Source organism: Rhinatrema bivittatum, chromosome 5 (assembly GCF_901001135.1).
Source record: "Rhinatrema bivittatum chromosome 5, aRhiBiv1.1, whole genome shotgun sequence".
Classification (NCBI taxonomy): Eukaryota; Metazoa; Chordata; class Amphibia; order Gymnophiona; family Rhinatrematidae; genus Rhinatrema; species Rhinatrema bivittatum.
The window spans coordinates 125,434,216-125,451,947 of NC_042619.1; the positions used below are offsets into that span (position 1 = coordinate 125,434,216).

At 43.5% G+C, this 17,732-nt stretch overlaps 1 protein-coding gene across 2 annotated transcripts in view; it reads right to left on the bottom strand.

The window, feature by feature from the left end:
* The window catches only part of LRRC63 (leucine rich repeat containing 63), a 149,678-nt gene that overhangs the window by 21,192 nt on the left and 110,754 nt on the right, over positions 1–17,732 (bottom strand). For both annotated transcript variants that reach the window (XM_029601724.1, XM_029601722.1), the window contains exon 9: positions 781–864. In XM_029601724.1, coding sequence (XP_029457584.1) covers positions 781–864 — 84 coding nt within the window. The remainder of the gene's footprint in view (positions 1–780; positions 865–17,732) is intronic.

Genomic DNA, 17,732 nt, shown 5'->3' on the forward strand with positions numbered 1-17,732 from the left:
ACAATCTTGGATAGTTTTAAGAAAAAATGAAAATGTGTCTCTTAGAGCAGTGCTTCTCAACTCAGTCCTTGGGGCACTCCTAGGCAATCAAGTTTTCAGAAATCCACAATGAATATGCATGAGATAGATCTATCTCATGCAAATCTATCTCATGCATATTCATTGTGGATATCTTGAAAACCTGACTGGCTAGGTGTGCCCGCAGGACTGGGTTGAGTAGCACTGTCCTAGATGATCATTTTCAAAATACTCGGATAATTGTCCGAGTACACACATACATTCAGTTCACTCACCTAAAGTAACACCTCGTCTTCAGCTGGTGTAACCTCCGCATGTACATTTATGTGCAGACTTTTTAAAATTAAAATTATAGTATGTGCATAAGTGTCAACGTCGCAGCCCCCTACTCAGAAGACCTCTTCACAATGTGCTTAAAAGTACATGTGAACCTGGGTTACACGTAATTTTATGTGCACTGAGCTCGGGTCCATTTTAGAACAGCCATTTATGTGCATAAAATTGGGTTCTTTGTATGTTCATGGCATTAGAAATTATTGTCTTAATAACCATGAGGTTTGTTAATGTTGAGATATTACCACACTAAGTACAGTACATAGTGTTTCTGATGGCATCCAAAGGATATCTGAATATGAAATAAAATATTTTGCACTAAATTACATCATTATTCTTACAGGAGATCATCTGCTAATGTGAAAACATCTCTAAACTATATGTGATACCTCTATTAAAAAGCTGAACGCAGCTTGTAAATTTGCATACCTAAGGTTGCAGATGTCATTTGGGAGAAAAGAAATACTATTGTAGGAGACATCCAGAAACTGAAGGTGTTGTAGGAAAAATATCCTAAAAGCAAAGAAAATATAAATTAAATAATGTATCATAGCAATTGAGACTGTCACTAGTTAAAATGCTTTATGGGAAGGCAGTGGTATTACAAGCATTTTAATTTCCAAACAAGTGTGAAACTGTTGAGGTTCAGGTGAACAATTATGATGCAATGAACATTAACAAATACAGTATGTCTTTATAGGAAACAGGATTTTTTTTATCATATAGATGCGGTCTTACTATATTGATCTTACATATATAGTATATTTATTTTATTTTATTTAACACTTTTTTATACCGGCATTCGTAGGACACATCATGTCGGTTTACAAGTAACTGAGAATATGTATGTTTTGCAATCATAGTACCTAAGAGATGATCTTAAGGGATAATTTTACTAAATGTTTGCATAGATATCAAACACATCTTTCTAATGTATGGCTTTGAAAATGAGTCTCCTGCTATTACCACATTTTAAGTGGATGGCAGCCTAAGGTAGTACAGTAAATGATTTCAAGATCCAAGGCAACATGTTTTTACCGGAGGTAAATCTTGTCAGACGAATCCAATCAATTTCTTTGATTGGGTGACCAGAAAGTTGGATCAAGGGAGAGCGCTGGTTGTACTGTGCAGTTGGATTTCAGCAAGGCCTTTACACGATTCTGCACAGAAGACTTATAAATAAATTGGGCTCCCTTGGTATAGATCCTAGAGTGACTGACTGGGTAAGAAACTGGCTGAGTGGGAGGTGACAAAGGGTAGTGGTAAATGGAATTTTCTCTGAGGAGGGGGATGTTACTAGTAGTGTGCCTCAGGCATTGGTCCTTGGACTGGTTCTTTTCAATATTTTTGTGAGAGACATAACAGTTCTTTGTGAGCCCTCACTTGGAATACTCTGTTCAATTCTCGAGACCACACCTTCAAAAAGATATACCTTAAATAGGATGGAGTCAGTCCAGAGGGTGGCTAGTAAAATGGTCAATAGTTTTCCTTCTAAAACACATGGGGATAGACTTAAAGATCTAAACATGTATACCCTGGAGGAAAGGCAAGATAGGGGAGATATAAGAACATAAGAACATAAGAAATTGCCATGCTGGGTCAGACCAAGAATCCATCAAGCCAAGCATCCTGTTTCCAACAGATGCCAAACCAGGCCACAAGAACCTGGCAATTACCCAAACACCAAGATCATCCCATGCTACTGATGCAATTAATAGCAGTGCCCTAAGTAAACTTGATTAATAGTAGTTAATGGACTTCTCCTCCAAGAACTTATCCAATCTTTTTTGAACCCAGCTACACTAACTGCACTAACCACATCCTCTGGCAACAAATTCCAGAGCTTACTTGTGCGTTGAGTGAAAAAGAATTTTCTCCGATTAGTCTTAAATGTGCTTTTTCTAACTTCATGGAATGCCCCCTAGTCCTTCTATTATCCGAAAGTGTAAATAACCGATTCACATCTACTCATTCAAGACCTCTCATGATCTTAAAGACCTCTATCATATCCCCCCTCAGCCGTCTCTTCTCCAAGCTGAACAGCCCTAACCTCTTCAGCCTTTCCTCATAGGGGAGCTGTTCCATCCCCTTTATCATTTTGGTTGCCCTTCTCTGTACCTTCTCCATCGCAACTATATCCTTTTTGAGATGTGGCGACCAGAATTGTACACAGTATTCAAGGTGCGGTCTCACCAACAAATTCCATAGCTTGATTGTATGCTGAGTGAAAAAATACTTCCAATGATGAGACAATCAAATATCTCAAAGGTTTCCATACACAGGATGTGAGCCTCTTTCAACAAAAAGAAGGCTCTAGAACGAGGGGTCATTCAATGAAGTTGAAAGGGGGTAGACTCAGGAGTAATCTTAGGAAATATTTCTTTACAGAAAGAGTGGTGGATGTATGGCATAGCCTCCCAATGGAGATGATAGAGACAAAAACAGTATCTAAATTCAAGAAAGAATGGGATAAATAAAGGGGATCTCTAAGGAAGTGATAGGAATTATAATGCTAAATTAATTGAGCAGATGAGCAGACTAGATGGGCCATACGATCTTTTTCTGCTATCATGTTTCTATGTTTCTGCCTATTATCTGACCACTAACTATCTAATTGACCCAGTTAACCATTTTGCTAGCTGATGTTCCAAGATCAGATAAATCCATCTAACTGATCAGTACTAGCTGCCTTTTATGGAATTCAAATGCGACATCCTCAATTGCTTTTCCACCTCAGCTTCTTCTGCTGCCACCTTGAATCTGAGCAACTGCTTCCACTCCCATTGATGCTTCAGACCTGCCAATGCAACTCCTGCTACTGCCTCAGGCTTGCAGCTGCCTCAGACCTGTCTTTGACTTTACCTCAAATTCAGTGCTGCCTTGGGCCTGTCTTTCTATGCTATGGCATTGACAAATGGAAGAAACAACAGAAGAATAGATTTATTTATTTATTTATTTTTAATATACCGATATTCAACTAGAGTCATCACATCTGGCATCTATTCTTCTGTTGTTTCCTCCACGGCTATCATAGATCGCCTTCCTCTTTGCTTCTTGGATCCAATGACACATGGAAGACATAAAAAAGAAGCATGTAGTGTTGAGCAGAAAATAGAAATAAATAATTATGAGAGTTGAGCAAGGAACCCCAATGTCTCAGATATACCATAGAGTACAGTCTTGGAAAGACAACCATAATTGATCATTTGAAAATAAAAGTTGTCTTGAAATTTTCTTCTGCTATAGAATGTTTTTAAAATTTATATTCTGTTTTTCAATGCTTCAAAGCAGATTACTTTCAGGTACTGTAGGCATTTCCTTAGCCTCAGAAGGCTTACAATCTGAGGTTAAGTTTCAAAAGGATTTTCTTGCTTAAAACTGGGTTTTACATGTGTAAATGCACTTTAAGGGGTAAATTTTAAAAAGCTATGCATGGGCGTCTATCTGCATGTGCTACCTGGCGCGCACACATGGATACCCGATTTTATAACATGTGGGCGCAAGTGCGCTCATGTTATAAAATAGGGGGTCGGTGTGTGCAAGAAACTGGAGGGGAGTGGAGTAGAAGAAACTCTGTTTACAGAAGAGAATGTATGGGAAGAGCTAGGAAAACTAAACGTGGACAATGCCATGGTGTTCATCCCAGGATACTGAGGGAGCTCAGAGATGTGCTGGCGGGTCCACTGCGTGTCCTGTTCAATAGATCCCTAGAAACGGGAGTAGTGCCGAATGATTGCAGAAGAGAGATGGTGGTCCTGTGTCACAAGAGTGGGAGCAGAGAGGAGGCTGAAAACTACAGGCCGGTTAGCCTCACCTTGGTGGTGGGAAAAGTAATGGAGTCACTGCTGAAAGAAAGAATAGTGAACTATCTACAGTTAGAAGAATTGCTGGACCAGAGGCAGCATGGATTCATCAGGGGAAGGTCCTGTCAGACAAATCTGATTGACATTTTTGATTGGATGACTAGGGAATTGAATCGAGGAAGAGTGCTCAATGGCATCTATTTGGATTTCAGCAAAGCTTTTGATATGGTCCCGCACAGGAGGCTTGTGAATAAAATGAGAAGCTTAGGAGTGAGTTCCAAGGTGGTGGCTTGGATTGCAAACTGGGTGACAGACAGAAGACAATGTGTGATGGTAAATGGAACTTACTCTGAAGAGAAAGCGGTGTTAAGCGAAGTGCCGCAAGGATCGGTGTTGGGACCGGTCCTGTTTAATATCTTTGTGAGCAACATTGCGGACGGGATAGAAGGTAAGGTTTGTCTTTTTGCGGATGATACTAAGATCTGCAACAGAGTGGACCTGCTGGAAGGAGTGGAGAGAATGAGAGGGGATTTAAGGAAGCTTGAAGAGTGGTTGAAGATATGACAGCTGAGATTCAATGCCAAGAAGTGCAGAGTCATGCATAGGGGGTGTGGAAATCTGAAAGAACTTTATTTGATGGGGGTGAAAGGCTGATGTGCACGGTGCAGGAGAGAGACCTTGGGGTGATAGTGTCTAACGATCTGAATCAGCGAAACAATGTGACAAGGTGATAGCTAAAGCCAGAAGAATGCTGGGCTGCATAGAGAGAGGAATATCTAGTAAGAGAAAGGACATTATGTTCTCCTTGTACAGGTCCTTGGTGAGGCCTCACCTGGAGTACTGTATTCAGTTCTGGAGACCGTATCTCCAAAGGGATAGAGAAAGGATGGAGGCGGTCCAGAGAAGGGTGACCAAAAAGGTGGATGGTCTTCATAAAATGACTTATGAGGAGAGATTGAAGAATCTAAATATGTATACATTGGAGGAGAGGAGGAGCAGGGGTGATATGATACAGACTTTCAGATACTTGAAAGGTTTTAATGATCCATGATCAACAACAAACCTTTTCTGTTGGAAAAAATCAGTAGAACTAGGGGTCACAATTTGAAACTCCAGGGAGGAAGACTCAGAACCAATGTCAGGAAGTATTTCTTCATGGAGAGGTTGGTGGATGCCTGGAATGCCCTTCCAGAGGAAGTGGTGAAGACTAAAACTGTGAAGGATTTCAAAGGGACATGGGATAAACACTGTGGATCCATAAAGGATAGAGGATGGGAATGAAGAGAAGAGCCATGGGTGTGGCTTGCTGGAATGGTGACTACTACCTGGTGATTACTACCCGTACTCAATAAGCCTTCACATGGTTAATGCAACTCCAACATTGCTCTCTGCTTCAACGGCAAGGGAAAATGTGGAAAAGAGGATTTGCTTCAGACAACAACCAACAAGGAATGAACTACACAGTCTGGGTAAACAAATAAGCGTGGGGGTAGCTTGCTTATTGCGACAGTTACTACCTTAAACCAATTAAGCCTGATACTTCACTTTGAATGCATATACAGCATTGCTCTCTGCTTCAGCGACAGGGGGAAATGTGGAAAAGAGGATTTACATTCAGACAACATCCAACAAGACATTGATCTGTGTAGTCTGGGTAAACAAGCATCAGGGTAACTTGCTTGATGTGGCGGTTACTACCCTTAACCATTAAGCCTTTTGCTTCACCTTATTGCAACTCCAACATTACTCTCTGCATCAACAGCAAGGTGTTATGATAACGTGTGTTTTGTGGATCCTTGGGTGCTGTGGAGATGACCACGCCCTCGGGGAGGAGCCCCTTGAGGAGCCAAGCACTGGGCTAGACTTATACACACAAAACACAGAAAAGTTCTTTATTAGACAGCTTGATGATCTCCACCAGAGGTGGCAGTAGTGAGGCAGTCTGTGATTGTAGTCTCAGGGAACTTGGCAGAGGGAGCCTTTCTCTCCTTGACGACATCAGGAGGTTCCGCAGCAAGTCTCCCAGCGAGGAGATACTGTGGATGAGATAGACTGAGAGTTAAAGTACTCACTAGCTGTTGGTATGCAAGTCCATCAGGTATGTTGTAGAAGGTACAGGCACCGAGGCAGGGAGAGCAGGCCCTCAAGGAGCAAGTACCTGTTCCCCGTAAGGCACCTGAAATAAAGCAGAGGGCCCCCGAGGAGCGGGTACCCAGGTTAGCAATTAACCCGAAGGGCAGAGAGAGAGCTTCCTGCAGCAGCACGGAAGCGGCAGAGTAGCATAGACAGGAACGGATTCGAGTCCTTGCTAACTCGGGGAGCTAGCAAATCTGTGAAGGTAATATACCCGGATGGTGTGACGTCATCATGAGGGAACGCCCTCGAGGTTTGCGCCAAGGGTGGTACAAAGACGTGGGTTGTGAGCGTACGCGCACCCTAGTAGGTACCTGGGAGGAGCAATGGTGGGAGGCTGCACCATAGCCGTTCTGGGGACACCAAAGAGGTCGGCTTGATGACGCTGTGGTAGCCATCTTTCCCAGGTAAGCGGGAGAAGCCGTGAATAAGGTGAGGCAAACGGGGCGAAGTCGTCGAGGACCAACGGATGCAACACAAGGGGTAGTAGGAAATTCGATTCAAACAGTTAGCAACAAGGGCCCTGAACTTGGTGGTCGGTGAAACAGATAAGTATGGGAAAATAAATGTGGGAGCTTGCTGGGCAGACTGGATGGGCCGTTTGGTCTTTTTCTGCCGTCATTTCTATGTTTCTATGAAATTTAAAAACTTCAGAAGTCTTAAAAAGCAAGTACAGCAGATAATCAAGTTTCAGTTATATTTTTACAGTATATAGGAAGAAAAGACTTCAGAAATGTAGCCAAACTGACACAGGACCTGATAAGGCTCTATATCAATCATAGGTCTAAAAAACCCTCCATTTTTCAATGCTTGAAATGCATATTATAATGTGCCAAAAATCTTAAAAATGTATCTTTTTCTATTCCTCCTGTAGCACATAGACTATTATGTGCATTGAAATGCAATTCAACTGATCAATAAATTACTCAATCCAGTGTTTGCTCAAGTCAAATAAACAATGCTTATGTAAATCTTTACAGTCCATGAAATTTTTACATCTAAAAAACTGCAATATCGTATGCGTTCTCCTGTCAAACTATAAATACTTTCATGGAAAAGAATAAACTTATCTTTTCAACAGCTTCATATCCCGAACTCCTGCTGATGAAGAAAAAGCACTGTGTCTTATGCTGAAATCGAGTAATGTTTTTATAGTGCGTAATGTCCAGAAAGGCCATGAAAGGAAACGTCAATGTTAACAACGTTTTGCATACTAACTGCATCAGGGCTCGTGTTCAATATTTTTGTCATGTCCCCTCCGGGCTCATTACCATTTAGCCCTGAGTGAACTCCTTTCAGCTAGTATAGTATAGGTTAGTAATTAAGGGGAGGCACCATTCATAGGCAGCGCTTGCCTTTGAGGGTTCTGGAATGATCGTCTCCCTGGTAAAGAATGAAAGCAGCTCTTTCCTGAAAGCTCTGGGGGCCCTGCAGTTTGGCTTTGGAAGTTAGAGGAGGTGCTGGAGTTTTGCCTTCATTGGTTTTGGCCTACCCTGAGGCTCAATTAGAACCTGCTTGTAGTCTCTGGGCTAGGTTGTGGAAGCCGCACTGTCAGTCCGCTCACTGGCTTGCTGAGTTTGTTCTCAGGTTGTTTGGAACTTTGAAGATTTTCCTTTGCAAGAAACCTGTGAGATCCCTGGGTGTTGCTTGGGGAGAAGGCATGGGGAACCCTCTCCATGGGGGGCCCAGGATAGGGAACATTTGTCCCTCTGCAACCTCCTATAGGATAGAGGTATGGTGATGACTTGCTGCAGTGCCTTCTGGTGTTTGGATTCAGTTTTTGGGACAAAAACATTTTTGAGTTAGAAGATGTGGAAGGAACAGTTTTGCTGCCTCTTCTTCTTGTCCAAGTAAGGAACATTGAGAGCTGCATGTTCCAGTGGATCCAAGAAGGTAAAGAGAGATCAAGAGAAACACTGGATAACAGTGAATAAGATAAAGTTTGCATTTCATCTGAGGACCCCCATTTGGAGTCTTCAACCCTGGGGGCAAGAGAGAGAAATCTGGAACTCTGTGCAGACTGCAGAGACTGTCATTCACTTTTTATATCCATTTGGAAAGGTGTTTTTTCCACCCAGATCAGAATCTCTCTGCCTACTTGGGATCCTCATTTATCCTGGATGGTGAGGGTGTCCCTTGCCCTTGCACAAACACAGAGGAAAAGAACTGTAACATTCATCTGTGGGAAAATAACTGATGTGAACGGTGCCAGTTACCACTCAGAATACAACTTCAGTAACGTTTTAATTTTGGACACTCACTTAGCGTCTCCTGTGTTGTTTTGTGGCACCCACATCCACCAGAAGGGACTTTTCACAGAGAACATGATGGTGTCACACCTGCCATCTAGGGCCCTGGAGGAGTGAACTCCCCCCTATCAGTAAAAGAACCAGGCCATGGACAAAGAGACTGTGTGAAAGAGAGTGAGCTAGCTAGTGGCCCTGAAAGAACCAAAAATATTTTTATGACCCTATCAGAGTGCAGTCAGGTCCCCGAGATGGGCTTACATTTCAGATAAAAAGCATTTCTGAAACAAGTATTTCAGAAAACATACAAAGGCATTGTTTTTCCAAGAAGCTGGGTGAGGATATGTTTTATGATGTAGCAGTTTTATTAGTGTTTAATATCAAGAGTAATGTTTTATTGTATTTTATTTGTCTTATGTTGTATGTATATACAATTTTTATGAGCAGTGATTTTGTAAACCACACTGACCACATTTTTGGGAAGATGAAGTATATAAGTATCTTAAATAATAAAAATAAATAACACAAAATGTTAACTTGGCTAACACCCACCCAGTGTTTTAAATTTGACATAACTGACACAGAGGATTATAGAGAAATGTGTGAAATTTGTGGTAAATAATTTAACAGCTGATCATATTTTATGGAATTGTACTCTGTTTTGATGTACCATATCAAAGGCAGATATTCAAATTTTAAATAATAAATAAATCAGGTATACAATGTAGAAAAAAATGTCTGTTTTGGCAGATGCTATCCACATTAACGTTGGCTCACTTTGAAAAAATGATGTTGCATGCAAGCTCAAGCAAAACAAAGAAAGGATGACTATACTGTACTGTGCAAATACTTAAGGGACACACAAATACAAGTTATAAATGATCGGGGAAAAATCTCAGCCTAAGGGTATACAAAGGGTCAACTCTCTCTGGCAGCTACAGAGCTCAGAAAAATGCCTGAATGAAGAGGAGAGTGACAAAAATGATAGAGAGGAGGGAATGGTCTTCCTATGATGAGAAGCTGCACAGACTAGGGCTCTTCAGCTTGGAAAAGAGACTGCTGAGAGAATATATGATACTTCATATAATCATGCATGAGGTGGAACAGGTAAATAAAGAATGGTTATTTACCTAAAATAAGGTAACCCTCCATGAAGTTAACAACCAGCAGATTTAAAATAAATTGTAGAAAGTACTTTTTCACTCAAGCTGTGGAATCTGTTGCCAGAGCATGTGATCAAGAAAACTAGCACAGTAGGGCATCGAAAGATGTTTAGAAAAGTTCCTGGAGAACAAGTTCATAGAACATTATTAGTCAGGTAGAACAACCAGGGAGAAAGCCGACAGTCACTCAGCAGCGCATGGTTCAGAAGGAGATATCTTTGAAGGATACTAATGAAACAGGAGAGTTAGGGCATCCCAACAGAGAGGTTCCAATAAAAGCAAAAGTAATCCATGTGTCTATAAGTAAAGAATCACCTGAGTTAAAGAGTTCTAAATCATCCTTATAAACTGAAAAAGCACATTGTTAATACAAACAAAAAACACACTTTGAAATGTCTGCATGTCAATGCCAGAAGCCTAAGAAGATGAGAGAGTTAGAGTAGATAGCAGTGACTGATGACATAGATATAACTGGCATCACAGAGACTTGGTAGAAGGAGGATAACCAATGGGACAGTGCTAGAAATTTATTGCAATGTTAGGGAGGATCAGCTTGGTGGTGGTGGGGCGGGGGGGCTTTATGTCTGGGATGGCATGGAGTCCAACAGGATAAAAATCATACAAGAGACTAAATGCACAGTAGAATCTTTATGGGTGGAAATCCTGTGTTCTGGGTAAGAGTATAGGGATAGGAGTATAGTACCGCCCACCTGGCCAAAATGATGAGACGGACGATGAAATGTTAAGAGAAATCAGAAACACTAACCAATTTGGCAATGCAGTAATAATAGGAGATTTCAATTATCCCAATATTGACTGAGTATATATAACATCAGGACATTCTAGACAGGTAAAGTTCCTGGATGGAATAAATGACTGCTTCATGGAGCAATTAGTTCAAGGACTGATGAGAGAGGGAGCTATTTTAGATTTAATCCTTAGTGGAACACAGGATTTGGTGAGAGAGGTAAAGGCAGTAGGGCGACTAGGCAATAGTGATCATAACATGATCAAATTAGAACTACTGATTGAAAGGGGGACAATGTGTAAATTTACAGCTCTATTTCTAAACTTTCAAAGGGAAAATTTTGATAAAATGTGGAAAATAATTAGAAAAATACTACTTAATACTGTACTAAGTAGTATTTTTCTAATTATTTTTCTCATTTTATCAAAGTTTTCCTTTTGAAAGTTTAGAAATAGAGCTGTAAATTTACACATTGTCCCCCTTTCAGTCAGTAGTTCTAATTTGATCATGCTTTTGCTCTTATGCCTCATTGGGAGAAAATTGATGTTGCACTCCATAAAAGTTTTAAATTAAAAAAAAAAATACTGAAAGGTGCAGTTGCAAAGGATAAGAGTATATAACAGGCACGGACATTGTTTAAAATACCATCTTAGAAGTGCAATCCAGATGATTTCCACATATTAAAAAAGGTGGAAGGAAGGCCAAACGATTGACGTCATGGTTAAAAGGGAAGGTGAAAGAGGCTATTTTAGCCCAAAAAACTTCCTTCAAAAATTGGAAGAAGAATAAATCGGAATAAAATAGGAAAAAGCATAAGCATTGTCAAGTTAAATGTAAAACATTGATAAGACAGACTAAGAAAGAATTTGAAATGAAGTCGGCCGTAGTGGCAAAATCTCATAATAAAAACTTTAAAAAATATATTCGAAGCAAGAAAAATGCAAGGGAGTTGGTTGGACTGTTAGATGATCGAGGGATTAAAGGAGTACTTAGGTAAGATAAGAACATACGAACATAAGAACATGCCAATCTGGGTCAGACCAAGGGTCCATCAAGCCCAGCATCCTGTTTCCAACAGTGGCCAATCCAGGCCATAAGAACCTGGCAAGTACCCAAAAACTAAGTCTCTTCCATGTTACTGTTGCTAGTAATAGCAGTGGCTATTTTCCAAGTCAACTTCATTAACAACAGGTAATGACTTCTCCTCCAAGAACTTATCCAATCCTTTTTTAAACACAGCTACACTAACTGCACTAACCACATCCTCTGGCAACAAATTCCAGAGTTTAATTGTGCGATGAGTGAAAAAGAACTTTCTCCGATTAGTTTTAAATGTGCCACACGCTAACTTCATGGAGTGCCCCCTAGTCTTTCTATTATCTGAAAGAGTAAATAACCGATTCACATCTACCTGTTCTAGACCTTTCATGATTTTAAAGACCTCTATCATATCCCCCCTCAGCCATCTCTTCTCCAAGCTGAAAAGTCTTAACCTCTTTAGTCTTTCTTCATAGGGGAGCTGTTCCATTCCCCTTATCATTTTGGTCGCCCTTCTCTGTATCTTCTCCATCGCAACTATATCTTTTTTGAGATGCGGCGACCAGAATTGTACACAGTATTCAAGGTGCGGTCTCACCATGGAGGGATACAGAGGCATTCTGACATTTTGCGTTTTATTCACCATTCCCTTTCTAATAATTCCCAACATTCTGTTTGCTTTTTTGACTGCCGAAGCACACTGAAATGATGATTTCACTGTGTTATCCACTATGATGCCTAGATCTCTTTCTTGGGTGGTAGCACCTAATATGGAACCTAACATTGTGTAATTATAGCATGGGTTATTTTTCCCTATATGCATCACCTTGCACTTATCCACATTAAATTTCATCTGCCATTTCGATGCCCAATTTTCCAGTCTAACAAGGTCTTCCTGCAATTTATCACAATCTGCTTGTGATTTAACTACTCTGAACAATTTTGTATCATCTGCAAATTTGATTACCTCACTCGTCGTATTTCTTTCCAGATCATTTATAAATATATTGAAAAATAAGGGTCCCAATACAGATCCCTGAGGCACTCCACTGCCCACTCCCTTCCACTGAGAAAATTGTCCATTTATTCCTACTCTCTGTTTCCTGTCTTTTAGCCAGTTTGTAATCCACAAAAAGACATCACCACCTATCCCATGACTTTTTACTTTTCCTAGAAGCCTATCTTGAGGAACTTTGCCAAACTCCTTCTGAAAATCCATCACAGAAAGCCTAAATGCATTTTTTGCTTCCATGTTTACTAATGATGATGTTGAGGAGATACTGTTCTAGAGACAGTTTTCAAGCGTGATGATTCAGATGAACTGAACCAAATCACGGTGAACCTGGAAGATGTAGTAGGCCAGATTGACAAACTAAAGACTAGTAAATCTCACAGACCAGATGGTATACACCCCAGGGTTCTGAAAGAACTAAGAAAATGAAATTTTAGACCTATTAGTAAAAATTTGTAAAGTATTATTAAAATAGTCCATTGTATCTGAAGACTGAAGAGTGGCCAATATAACCCCCCCTTTTTTTTTTTTGAAGGGGTTAATAAACATGTAGATAATGGCATTTGACAAAATCACTCATGAAAGGCTTCTAAGAAAACTAAAAAGTCATGGGGTAGTATGTGTGTGAGTGGCAGCTTTATATGTGTGTGAGTAGTAGAATGGGTGCCTGGGTGCATGAGAGGCAGCTTTGTGTGTCTATGGCAGAATGGGAACAAGAGCATTTGTGTGTGATTGAGAGCTTGTATGAAAGTGAGAGAGCATGTGTGTGATTGTGAGAGAGACACTGATCGGAGGTAATGTGTTTTTATGAGAGAGAGAGACTGCTTAAGGAGGTGATGTGTTTCTGTGTGAGAGACAGAGACTGGTCAGGGAGGTGACTGATGTATGTGTGTGTGTGAGACAGACTTGTCAGTGAGGTGACGTGTGGTGTGTGTTTGAAGAAGAGACAGACTGGTCAGCGAGGTGACTGGTGTGTGTGTGTGTGTGTGTGTGTGTGAGGAAGAAGAGTAGTCAGGGAGGTTACTGGTGTGTATGTGAGGAAGAAAGACTGGTCAGGGAGGTGACTGATGTGTGTGTGAGAGACAGAGACTGGTCAGGGAGGTGACTGGTCATAAGGATATAAGAAATTGCCATGCTGGGTCAGACCAAGGGTCCATCAAGCCCAGCATCCTGTTTCCAACAGAAGCCAAACCAGGCCACAAGAACCTGGCAATTGCCCAAACACTAAGAAGATCCCATGCTATTGATGCAATTAATAGCAGTGGCTATTCCCTAAGTACCGTATTTCCACGACAATAACCCGCCCACGTATATAACCCGCCCACACACATAACCCGCAGGTTTTCAAGATTTATGAAAAAAAGTTTTAATATACCCCGCCTCCTCATATAACCCGCAATTCAAAAAAAAAATAAATTTTTAAATACCTGTCGGAGGGCCGCGTGGGTCCAGGCGGGCGGCGGGAGCCGGGTGGTCGCGTGTTAAATCTAGGCCGCGGGCGGGTGGGCGCTTGTTCCAGGCGGGGGCGGGTGGACGCGCGTTAGTTCGAGACGGCCGGCGGGTGGTCGCGTGTTAAATCTAGGCCGGGTCGCACAGGCGCGCATTCATTCACTGCCGGTGGGGGCAGCCCCCACCGGCAGTGAATGAATGCGCGCCGAAAGCAGCTTGTTCCAGGCGGCGGTGGCGGGTGGACGCGCGTTAGTTCGAGGCGGGTGGTCGCGTGTTAAATCTAGGCCGGGTCGCTCAAGGCAATCTAGGCCGGGTCGCTCAAGGCAGTCACATGCCGTGACGTCACGGCATGTGACTGCCTTGAGCATCGAATCGCAGGGGTCGCATTCATTCATCCAGGCGGAGGAGCCGGCTGCTTTCGCCGCTACTGCCTTGAGCGCCGAAAGCAGCCGGCAGCGGCAGCTGAAAGCAGCCGGCTCCTCCGCCTGGATGAATGAATTCATTCACTGCCGGTGGGGGCTGCCCCAGCCCCCACCGGCAGTGAATGAATGCGACCCCTGCGATTCGATGCTCAAGGCAGTCACATGCCGTGACGTCACGGCATGTGACTGCCTTGAGCGACCCGGCCTAGATTGCCTTGAGCGACCCGGCCTAGATTTAACACGCGACCACCCGCCTCGAACTAACGCGCGTCCACCCGCCACCGCCGCCTGGAACAAGCTGCTTTCGGCGCGCATTCATTCACTGCCGGTGGGGGCTGCCCCCACCGGCAGTGAATGAATGCGCGCCTGTGCGACCCGGCCTAGATTTAACACGCGACCACCCGCCGGCCGTCTCGAACTAACGCGCGTCCACCCGCCCCCGCCGCCGCCTGGAACAAGCGCCCACCCGCCTGCGGCCTAGATTTAACACGCGACCAATCAGGAAGCGGCCGGGCGCAGGGATAGGACGGACTCCTCTCAGCTGCAGCCTATTCAGAGTCGGGAAACTTTATTGGTTGTAAAATTTTTTCTGGATAACCCGCCCACGTTTATACCCCGCGGGGGGCATGCGGGGTAGGTAAAAACGCACATTACCCGCGGGTTATATGCGTGGAAATACGGTAAACTTGATTAATAGCCGTTAATGGACTTCTCCTCCAAGAACTTATCCAAACCTTTTTTGAACCCAGCTACACTAACTGGCAACAAATTCCAGAGCTTTATTGTGCATTGAGTGAAAAAGAATTTTCTCTGATTAGTCTTAAATGTGCTATTTGCTAACTTCATGGAATGCCCCCTAGTCCTTCTATTATTCGAAAGTGTAAATAACTGATTCACATCTACTCGTTCAAGACCTCTCATGATCTTAAAGAGCTCTATCATATCCCCCCTCAGCCGTCTCTTCTCCAAGCTGAACAGCCCTAACCTCTTCAGCCTTTCCTCATAAGGGAGCTGTTCCATCCCCTTTATCATTTTGGTTGCCCTTCTCTGTACCTTCTCCATCGCAACTATATCTTTTTTGAGATGCGGCGACCAGAATTGTACACAGTATTCCAGGTGCAGTCTCACCATGGAGCGATATAGAGGCATTATGACATTTTTGTTCTATTAACCATTCTCTTCTTAATAATTCCTAAAATTCTGTTTGCTTTTTTGACTGCTGCAACACACTGAGCCGACGATTTCAAAGTATTATCCACTATGATGCCTAGATCTTTTTCCTGGGTGGTAGCTCCTAAAATGGAACCTAACATCATGTAACTACAGCAAGGGTTATTTTTCCCTATATGCAACACCTTGCACTTGTCCACATTAAATTTCATCTGCCATTTGGATGCCCAATCTTCTAGTCTTGCAAGGACCTCCTGTAATGTATCACAATCTGCTTGTGATTTAAATACTCTGAATAATTTTGCATCATCCGCAAATTTGATAACCTCACTCGTCGTTGTTATAATCTGCTATCCTGATGGGTGGAGCAAGCAGATGGGAGTTAGCAATCTGTTATGAATCGCTCCTCCAGAGGGGAGGAGTTAGCAATCTGTTGAATACGTCTCCTGTGAAGGAGGAGTTAGCAAACTGTTATGCTCCGTGGACGGTAAGCAATCTGTAATGGATCTGCTAGGGAGAAGCCATGTGATATGCTCAGCTCCTGTAGAGGGAGTAGATAATAATCTGTTACCAACGGAGTGCTTGGAGAGGGCACTCAGCTGTAGTAGAATGTAGAATGGTGGATCCTTGGGCCAATGGCAGATGACAGCGCCCCCAGGAGGATATCCTGAGAGGGACTATCGGCTAGGCTTGGGTATGGAGACAGACACAGATAATTCTTTTATTAGACAGGTTAGTAGAACCAGCAGAGGTGGCAGTAGTGAGCTGATATGCCTGGCAGGGCTGAAGTCCCTCATTTACTGGAACCACGATCCCAGAGTTGCTGAGCTGTAGAAAAACTATAGATAGTGAGTAGACAGGGTATGCTGTATACATAGCCAGTACTTAGATGATAACTCACATAAGGTCTTGAGAAAGCTCAGTAGCTGGAAAGGGTTAGGCCCTCGAGGAGTGAGTACCTGGTTCCAGGGAAAGCTCTGAGAGAGCGATGGTAACTCACAATTGTCTGTATCTGTAATAGCTTCCAGGCAGTACATAAGAAAATAAGAACATAAGAAAATGCCATACTAGGTCTGACCAAGGGTCCATCAAGCCCAGCATCCTGTTTCCAACAGTGGCCAATCCAGGCCTGCTCTGTACCTGTGGTCTCTGGTACTCCTTGTTCCGGTCTAGCTCGCTTGTTCAGCGACAGCCATGCACCTTTACTCTTGGTGGGCACACCTTTCCGCTACCTCTCCAGGAGACCCTTAGAGGCCCAACTAAGCCTAGGAAGTCTGGGTACCCAAGGGCTCAACCCCAGGAACCCCTGGACTGTTATTGGTGAAGCTCCAGCTTGCCTCTGTCTCCTCATGTGCTCCGCCTCCTGGCGGCAGGTGCCCTCTGGGAACACTCAGAGAGCCATACCAATCCTGCGCCAGGCCAATGGTCCACCTCCAGCGCAACAATCACTGAGCCAGCAGGCCCAGCAACAACATTTATTAACATGTTTTAAAGCACATACAAATTCTACATGTATGGGTACTTTATAAAAAATAGGAGGGTAGATATTGAAAGCCAAGCCAGCTAAGTAACTTAGCCAGATATAGCTTGGAAAATTAATGGAGACTCTGTTGAAGGAAACATAGGGGTAGATTTTTAAAAAAAGCGCTTTCGCGTACTTTTGTTTGCGCACCAGGCGCAAACAAAAGTACGCTGGATTTTATAAGATACGCGCGTATCTTCTAAAATCCTGGATCGGCGCGCGCAAGGCTGCCGATTTTGGGCAGCCGGCACGCGCCGAGCCGCGCAGCCTGTCACCGTTCCCTCCGAGGCCGCTCCGAAATCGGAGCGGCCTCGGAGGGAACTCTCTTTCGCCCTCCCCTCACCTTCCCCTCCCTTCCTCTACCTAAACCCCCCCTTACCTTTATCCATGGATTTACGCCTCCCGGAGGGAGACGTAAATCCACGCGCGCCAGCGGGCTGCTGGCGCGCCGAGACTCGATCCGGGGGCGGTTCCGGAGGGCGCGGCCACGCCCCCGAAATGCCCCGGGCCGAAACCACGCCCCCGGTCCCGCCCCCGACACGCCGTGCCCCTCCCCCGAAACGCCGTGTCATCAGGTCCCGCCCCGACACGCCCCCGACACGCCCACTTCCAAAAACCTCGGGACCTACGCGCGTCCCGGGGCTCTGCGCGTGCCGGCGGCCTATGGAAAATAGG